General features: G+C 35.5%; 2 protein-coding genes across 2 annotated transcripts; both read left to right on the plus strand.

Annotated features, from left to right (window-relative positions):
* The first annotated feature begins 1,014 nt into the window (after positions 1 to 1,014).
* Positions 1,015 to 3,116, plus strand: lamtor2 (late endosomal/lysosomal adaptor, MAPK and MTOR activator 2). Its single transcript, XM_077221636.1, has 4 exons — positions 1,015 to 1,227; positions 1,819 to 1,981; positions 2,237 to 2,326; positions 2,426 to 3,116. The coding sequence occupies exons 1-4, from the start codon at positions 1,160 to 1,162 to the stop codon at positions 2,480 to 2,482; spliced, it is 378 nt and encodes a 125-aa protein (XP_077077751.1). The 5' UTR covers positions 1,015 to 1,159; the 3' UTR covers positions 2,483 to 3,116.
* Positions 3,117 to 3,551: 435 nt separating this feature from the next.
* rab25b (RAB25, member RAS oncogene family b) lies at positions 3,552 to 9,381 on the plus strand. Its single transcript, XM_077221635.1, has 5 exons — positions 3,552 to 3,828; positions 6,609 to 6,804; positions 7,335 to 7,528; positions 8,182 to 8,262; positions 8,428 to 9,381. Exons 1-5 carry the CDS (start codon positions 3,792 to 3,794, stop codon positions 8,550 to 8,552), a joined length of 633 nt encoding a protein of 210 aa, XP_077077750.1. The 5' UTR covers positions 3,552 to 3,791; the 3' UTR covers positions 8,553 to 9,381.
* The last annotated feature ends 271 nt before the right edge of the window (positions 9,382 to 9,652 follow it).

Below are 9,652 nucleotides of genomic sequence, written 5' to 3' on the forward strand. Positions count from 1 at the left end.
TTTCTGCTATCATAAAGCATTAAGATTGCTTCCTTAAATAACATTGGCAATGTACTTTGGCACACAATATGAGAAGTTGGCCTTTGAAAACCTGGAATTTTAAGTATAAGTTAAGATTTACCATATAAAAGTTATGGTAAATCTTATAGTGAATTCAGATTCTGTTATGCTCATCTGTACAAATTGTTTTTTTGTGGGTGCAGTTACTATAAAAATGATTTTAAAAAGATTATTTAAGAATAATGGAAGTTCATTGGTCAAAGTCTCGAAACCATGTACTCTTAAAAATAAAGGTGTGAGTAACATTTTAATAATCTAACATACCCTTTCATCCATAATATATAACATTTAGTGCATTGGAAAGGTTCTATGGATGTTAAAGGTTCTCTATAGAAGCCAAATAAATCATCTTTATATTTAAGAATGTACATGTAAATTATAAACAGGTTGTGACTTATTGGGGCGAGCTAGTTGCAACAAACCTTTGAAGTTAAGAAATCCGTTTGTGATATTACCCTCACAGTTTTAATCAAGGGCTGTACTTGCTCCTGTGCCCTAGAGGCCCTCACTCCCAAAATGAAGTAAAGACAAAAGGTTGGGAGGTCTCTTAAATATATATTGTATTTGCATGCAAGTATAACATCGATAAAAAGCACATTATACAAGAAAGCGCATTTGCTTGGAAGCCAAAGTAGCACTATACCTTAGTGAATCCTTGTCGGACCGATAAACAGTACTGACATTATTTGTGATTTTATAACACGTTTATGCATCGCCAATATACAAGAAAACGTTTTAATAAAAGTTTTAAAGTATTAATTTATGTGCGCCCAGAATGACTATAAATCCCCTCAAAATAACCTTAAAAAAAGAACACTGAATTTGTGGTTTCCTTTATTTTAATAATGCTCCGAAAACGTAAATAAATCATCCGTGTTTTGTTCAGTTTTCTGGGTGGGTTGATCTCTCTTCAAGCGATCTTTAGTCTAGGCCACGGTTTTGTAGTTCCTAGGCACACAATGACACTACATTTCCCATGAAGCATCCGCGCGGAAGGAAGAAGTCAGCTGATGTTCTTGTTGTGCTCCTGGAAGTTATTGCTATAATCTCGCGTACATATTAAACGTTTATTAGTATCTTTCCTCTTTTCATTTAAATTATGTTGCGTCCTAAAGCATTAACACAAGTACTCAGTCAAGCAAACACCAGTGGAGTTCAGAGCACCCTGTAAGTATATGAAATTCAATCTGTTCATATCAGTAGCTTTAGCTGGCAGATACACTTGTATGAAACAATGATGTACATTTATTTTATTCAAAGCATGTTCAATTAAGGTATTTTGTGTCCTAGGGTTTTGTTGGGTTAATGTTGTCTTGCATGTTAAATCATTAACAAATGTCATATTCGTGCAGTAGCTCCGAACGTTATTGGAGACTTGAGTAGCCTATACTTAGAAATATCGGAATGTCTTTGCAATAGATTATTAAATATCACTTGAAATTCCATTTATTTACAATATCGTGTATATATATATATATATATATATATATAGAGAGAGAGAGAGAGAGAGAGAGAGAGAGAGAGAGAGCGAGCACACACTTAAGTAAATCATGTCTAAAAAAACATGTTTTTTGTTTAACCGTGTGAACTCAATGAGAACTTAAGTTATTTAAAAAGACACTTGGCAAAAATGATGAATAAAACTGAAGTTCTGAAAAATTTTGGTTGCTGATGTCATTTGGTGTTCAAATAACTTTTGCATCTTTACGAGTCATAGTCATATAATATGAAGTGTTTTTGTGGTGTGTTTTATTTTAGGTTATTGAACAACGAAGGCTCCCTGTTGGCGTATTCTGGATATGGAGACACCGATGCAAGAGTCACTGCAGCTATTGCCAGCAACATCTGGGCGGCTTACGACAAAAACGGACACCAGGCCTTTAATGAGGACAAACTGAAATTCATTCTGATGGATTGTATGGTAGGAATGAAGTTGTACAGTTGGGTTATAGGAAATGATTGTGAATGCTGGACTTCGAGATGTGCAATAACATATGCATTATACAAGATATGCACAAATTTAGCACAGCTCTGCTTTAGGCCATTGCTAAACACGGGTTATAATCTGTTTTTAGAAATTAAACTATACCAGAAATAATACTATCATGATGAACTACTGTAGTTGCAGGATAATAATTTTTCTTTAAAATGCACTGTATTTTCTATGTCATTTCAGGAGGGAAGGGTGGCCATTACACGTGTTGCAAACTTGTTGCTTTGCATGTATGCCAAGGAGACAGTCGGATTTGGGATGCTTAAAGCCAAGGTGATATGTGGTGTACATGAACTCTAAATTACTACGGCTCGAGTTTACATTTTATGTTTTTTCTTGAACAATCATAAATGTTTTTTTTTATGTTCACAGGCTGAGGCTTTAGTGCTGTACCTTGAGGAACCACTAACACAAGTGGCAGCGTCGTAGGATGTACTTTTGATGTGTGGATTTGAGTACAAGATCTTGTCCTTTATACAATAATATCTATGGCTTTATTTATTTGCATACTCAAGTTGATTGTTGTATCAAATTATGTGGCGGTTAAACCCAAAATAAGTATTTCCATAAACATTAATACATTTGAACTGCATTTCTCTTTTTGGTTTTTTTATTTAAGTCTCAGGACTTTTACAGTCAGTGATCAGGCTGTGTCTTATGGAAACTTGCTTCTGCCACAGAATAAAAACATAAATAAGGTAATTGCGATTTAAAAAAAAAAAGTTCAAATCAAACATTTCTGACTTTTTTTCCTCAGATTTGCAGATTTATATCTCGCAATTGCGTTTTAAGAAGAAAGTAAATTTTAAGAAGAAAGTCAGAATTGTGAGAGAAAAACTCACAATTGCGAGGGGAAAAAAGCAAAGCCATTTCCTTCTGAATTTCTCTAAATAAATCTCAACTGTGAGTTATAAAGTCTGAATTGTAAGATATAAACTTGCAATTGGAAGGGGGAAAAAATCTGAATTGTGAGATAAAAAGTCGCAATTACCTTATTTATTCTGTGGCTAAAACAAGCTTCCAAAGTGTTGTCAACAATATGAAATAAATAAAATATTTGATACATGTTGTTTTTTGCCTTTATTTAAAGCACTTTTTAAGTTATGTCTGAAATAATATTAATTGAAACAAAAACTTACAGAATCAGGAATGTTTTATATGTATGTAATTACCCTGAACAGTGTATATGTTGCAATGTTTCTAAAAGATCAAATTTCACTGTTATATCAGTTATATTATTTGTGTTTCAAGCAATGATGTTTCAACCGTGTAAATCAAAATATGCACCATGGGAGGGGCTCTTCCATGGCAAATGTCTTGGTGATCTTGGGAGAGACTGCTTAAAAGAAATTGATTGGTTGTGGATGGTGTGTATGTCGTCTTTTGATTGGCTGAGCAGGTGCACGTTTGCACCCAGTTTCATGTGACTGCACCTGTTCTCGCCTTACCTGTTTGACCGGACTTGAGCGCAACTAAAGTCACGCCCACTTCCCCAGGTACGGCACATCTCATAGCGGAACTGCCAGGCTAGATAACAGCTAGTTCCTTGTACAAACAAGTGAACTGGCCTCCAAAAACTGGGATTTCATTTATATTTAGTACTGTTTTTCTGCTCTTTTAGGTCTGCCTCTGTATCATAGAGTGGGGAAACTATCATTCTTGATTCTCCTTGGGATTTTTGACTCATGCAGCATTAATCTAGATTAGTGAAGATAGATCTGCTTACAAGAGTGCCAATATGGGGTCTGATGAGGCCTACAACTTTGTTTTCAAAGGTAAGATTTGACACTTCTGTATAGTTACGGTGGTAATGCGTGATAAACAGAAACTAATGTAAACTTAAATTCTCTTTCAGATAGTTTCATTATCAGTGCATTCATCCCACTGTTTTTGCAGTACTTGTAGAGAATATCACTTACTTTGCACATTGTTATATTATACAAAAAAAAGTTGTATCATTGTTAGAAATACCTGCAATTGCATTTGTCCTTTAAGTAAAGCTCTGAGGGTTGGTTTACCACAAAACAAATGCTGTCCTATAGGTTGGTTGAAATCTGATTTCCATGACAACAAGGGTTTGTTTTCACAAGATTACTGAGGTCTGTTACTCAATATAGGAGGGGAAATAGTTGTACCTGTTGAAGAAGCCCATTGTGAAACTGTGATCTGCACAAATGACACCAAACCACAGCGACTACTTAAAATGACCTGCATTGTGTGTTGGTTTCATTTCGGGTTAAATTGAAACCGCAAGAACACAATGTACTTAAAGGAAACTATTTAAAATAAGCAAGATCGTGATCATTTAAAGGGCCAGCTTTAGTACGTTTATCACCTGTCCTGGTGGTTTAATAAAAAAAGACATGAAAATATCAAACATGTTCAATATACACAGATAGTTGTGCATGAGTTAACTCATACATACTTCTTATAGGCTACTATAATATACTTAAACCTTGTGTATTTCTCGTTTTCTAACACTTTTTCATTTTTATGTCAATAATTGTCCCATTTCCTGTCATAATATGATAAATTAATGTCACAATTGTCCTACATGGGTGGAGTGTTGACTTTACTTCTGACTCGTTTGAGTCATTCTTGTTTGCACCTACAATTACCTGGGTTTTCATAGACTGTCTGGGACTGACACACTGTTCATCCAGTGTGGGTTTGTTCTGGCAAAATAATACAAGGATTAGATCTACTTCTGTCGCAAGTTTTAATGAACAACAAGCCTGGACAATTTCCTCATCAGGATGCCGATGTGTGATTGCATAAGACATTAAAGGCAGGCTAGGCGATTTGCTCCAGAAGCATTTATTGTAATGCTGAATGAAAGTCTCTTCACACCCTGAAAGCGATTCCTAAGTTAAGTGGTCTAAATATATGTATATGTATAAAAATCTCATCTGTGGAAGACGTAGGAGACGTTCGTCCAATCATTGAATTCGGTCTGAATGCAATGAAACGATATCTTACCTGCCTGTCAACGTATGTATTTTCATACCTCCGCACACCTGCTCGCGCAGACATCATATGTCATCAGAGCGTTTCATGCTATGAGTTAGACAGACGTCAGTCAACGAGCACCGCACCCGAAACAGCAGCCACTTTTAACAGTTCATCCTAAACCAAAACAACAAGCTGATGAGCTGAATGGAGAAGTTGTGATGAAGTGTTGGGTTGGCCGAGACCACAAGTAGCTCTGTCTTCGCAAGGTTTATTTGAAGGTGGTGGTCCTTCATCCAGCCAGAAATGTCTGTCAGGCAGGCTGAGATACGAGCAGCTACCGTCGGATCGTCAGGCTGTAATGAGAGGTAGAGTTGCGTGTCATCAGCGTAGCAATGATAGGAAAAGTCATGTTTCTGAATCACAGATCCTAGTGATGTCATGTAGATGGAGAAGAGGAGTGGTCCAAGCACTGAGGTCTGAGGCACCCCAGTAGCTAGATGTTGGGTCTTAGATGCCACACCTCTCCACGACACCCTAAAGGACCTACCTTTAGACTCGAACCATTGGAGTGCAGTTCCCGAGATGCCCTTCATCTCGGGAACTGCACTCCAATGGTTCGAGTCTTACCTCTCAGGTAGGTCCTTTAGGGTGTCGTGGAGAAGCGTGGCATCTAAGACCCAACATCTAGCTACTGGGGTGCCTCAGGGCTCAGTGCTTGGAGAGGTTTGATTCCAAGACAATACATTAAATAATAATCTTGAATTCAATGCAAGTCACTTTGTGTAAAAGTGTCTGCCAAATATATTAATTATAAATGTTTTGAATGTGGCTTATCTTATCAGAATTTAAAGTCATCTCCTTTTAATCAAATTATTTCCCAATTTCTTAAATTCAAAAAAAGTCCAAGACAACACATATTACACTTTGGACAATTGCATCACGAGTCTGTAAATGTCTGGTCCTTAATCCGCAACTAACCATCGATTTTACACAAACAGTGTTTCTAAAGAATGTAGAAATGCTAGCAACCAAGAATATAGTGTCCTCTTGCCAGAAGGCACTCATTGAACCACCCATTAAAAATTAGAGATTAACACCATGATTGTTTTGCAGTGTTTACTGAGTTCACCAAGCGGTGTTTGTGTTTAGTGCAATGAGTGCCCTGTGCCAAAAGGACACTATATAGCCATGACACCAAGTCTTGGTTGGTAGCATTTCTATACATTCTTAGAAGAAAAGGTTCTATATAGAATCTTTAAGGCTTCTGTCAAGCACTCTCAAGAATCTTTTAGGGGGCCCCATCATGGGGTAATTTAATGGATTTAGTTTTAATTCATTCATTTTGTTTTAAATCATCTTATATTTTGGTTAAATGTCATGAATTAAACAACTTGCAAACATGCTTTATCACTAGAAAAAAATAAAAATAACCAGTGAAACATGAAAGTATTTTGCAATCATTTAAGACATTTCACCTTAGCCTATATAGAACCGTTTTTGGCTTAAAAAGTTCTTTAAAAGTAAATAAATAGAACCCTACTGAATCTTTTTTTTTAAGAGTGTAGACTCTGTGAATCATATGCGCCTCCATGTTTTGTTGCAGTGGTTCTTATTGGAGAATCTGGTGTTGGCAAGAGCAACTTGCTGTCACGTTTCACCAAGAATGAATTTAGTCATGACAGCCGGACGACCATCGGAGTGGAGTTCAGCACAAGAACTGTGAAGCTAAATGGTCTCACCATCAAAGCTCAGATCTGGGACACTGCCGGACTGGAGCGGTACCGGGCCATCACTTCTGCGTGAGTTTTGCATGCAACATTTAAGGACCTTATGGTGCTGCTAAACAAGCAAATACGCCCCTAATACACCAAAAATGGCAATTCTGACATAATATACTCAACATCATGCCATGGTTTTCTTTCTTCTGTGGAACATTACATGTCTAAAAATAATAATAATTTATACATAAAACATTTCTGATTATTATCAATGTTGAAAACAGTTGTACTGTTTAATATTTTTGTAGGAACCGTAATGCATTTTTTTCAGGATTTTGTTTGAGGAAAAGAAAGGAGATAGAAATCTTTTGTAACATATCAAAAGTCTTATAATGAATAAAACTAGAAGAAACTTTTGAAAGGTAGTGTATTTATTTGTAACAGCATATTTCACCACCTGTTGCTATTCAATTAATTTCTCACCGGTCATTCTAAATCAAGTTCTGTCATTTTGCTATATGACGTAATGTTTTATGACAGTGTTCTATTCACTCACAAAGGAAGTAAATCCAGTCACCTGACCTGATATGATCTGGCTTCCCATGCTTCAGATATTATCGAGGAGCAGTTGGAGCCCTACTAATCTACGACATTTCAAAGCACTTGACGTATGAAAGTGCCGAGCGCTGGTTGAAGGAACTCTACGATCACGCAGATGCTCATATCGTAGTGATGCTTGTGGGCAACAAATCGGACCTGGCAGACGTACGGTCGGTTCCAACAGAGGACGCGAAGAACTTTGCAGGTCATTTTTGAAGACTGCTTTATTTTATTTATATTATATACAGTATGTATACTATATATATATATATATATGTATATATATATATATATATACAATTTAATACATACTGTATATATGAATTGGAACCTCTGAATCCAGATCTTAAATTCACTGACAGTATTTGGGATGTGCTGGAGGAGACTTTAAAAGTGCATCAGTTTTTGGTCAAGATCTTGTATTGACAATGCAAGAGTCCTGCACTCTGTAAAGTCTTCTCCAGCACATCCCAAAGACTTTCAATTAATTAAAGATCTGGACTCAGAGGAGCCAATTCGTGCGTGAAAATGAATCTTCATGCTCCTCCCAACGATTCTTTCACAATTTTAGCCTGATGAATCATGACATTGTCATCCTGGAATATTGCCATGATGTGTCTTCCTACATGGTTGTTAAAGAAATGAAAAGCTACACACTTAATCAATCAGGGTTATAAGAACTGTTGCCAAACATAATAATCACTGCAGTGACGATCCAATCATAGACTCTTAAGCATTATTTAAATCCAAACCGCAACCTTTTTTTTTTAACTGGGCAGTGTATGTATGTAATCCAGCAACCACTAGTTGATTTTTATTAATATATTATCATCTTTTTTTTCCTCTCTCTCATTTTAGAAAAGAATGGTCTTCTGTTTATGGAAACCTCAGCTTTGGGGTCAGTAAATGTTGAGGCAGCATTCAACGTTGTGCTTGCAGGTATATCTACTGTGTATTCTGAACACATCAGACCTTATTTACATGTACTTTACTTTACATGTACCCTCTGGATTTCTCCTCTTCTGTCAGGCTTGAAATAGGCCTGGTGTACACAATCACTTGGCTTCATTACCATAATCATGTTGTCATTACTGTTTTTCTCAGAAATCCATAAAAAGGTGAGTAGCAAAGAAGTGACCCGAGGCTCTATCAATGCCGTGACGTTGTCCCAACCTAATGCTCCAGCAGACGACACACAGGAGAAGAAGGCCTGCTGCAAGAACATGTGAAAGAACCACATTCTGGGTGTTCAGAAAGACTTCACAAGGATCCTAATGGAGTTGTGAATTCAGCTTTCACTGCATTAGAGCTATTATTAAGAAAGAACCAGTATGGTAAAAAGCAAAATGAAATCCATTTCATTGACTGACATACCCATATTTGTATTAGGCATTTCAATATTTGCAAAGTTTTACAAGGATTAATGTAAATTTTACATCATATTAAAATGTTTTAATTAAAAAATAATTTCCCTATATGTATCCTCTTAGTATAGGATATTTTTGTTTTTATTATTTTAGAAATGTCAAGCCAAACTTAATTTTCTATTTTTACTTGCATTAAAAAGACGCTTTTATCCATGGTGACTTACAAATGAGATATACAACAAGTAATTCATCTTATTCAACTTGCTGATATCAATACATGCTGGAGAAATAACTTTATCACTGTAATTAGTTGATAAGATTGAGGAAAGTACATATTTTTCCATTTACACATTTGTTTTCACATTAGTTTTTAATTTGATTAATTTAACACACTTTATGATAGTTTAAAAAACATAACTTATTTTCATTATTTAAGACTAATCAGCACTAAATCAATATTTTGTGCTATTAAAAAATATATAAAATATGTATATAAGCAAGGTGCTGATTTTTATCTTCATTATTTGTAACGAATGCTTGACATTTTGGCATGTTATATTGTCATTATCATTATGATGATATGATCACTGATGCTGGAGGTGTTATCAATTGCTGTTGTTGAAGCTAAAAAGAAAATATATCCAGTATGTAATTTTCCAATAATAATTAAAACAGGACTATGAAAGAAAAAGAAGTCTGAATTGTTTTTCCACAATGAATTTCGAAAAAGAAATGGTGAAATTTTGAAAATGAAAAGTACAACAGAAGGAAAAAATCAAAACTATATATATATATATATATATATATATATATATATATATATATATACAGTATATAGGGTATGTCGGTGAAAGATGCCCCACCTTCATTTTTCTCTCGTGAATATAGATGAGATCTCAGATGTCAACATTGGTGAGATTAAGTCAAGCGAAAGTGTTTTAAGGTTAATTGATCTAATTTTG

Source organism: Siphateles boraxobius, unplaced genomic scaffold, assembly GCF_051911475.1.
Source record: "Siphateles boraxobius isolate OS27281-9 unplaced genomic scaffold, OSU_SipBor_1 84, whole genome shotgun sequence".
NCBI lineage: Eukaryota > Metazoa > Chordata > Actinopteri > Cypriniformes > Leuciscidae > Siphateles > Siphateles boraxobius.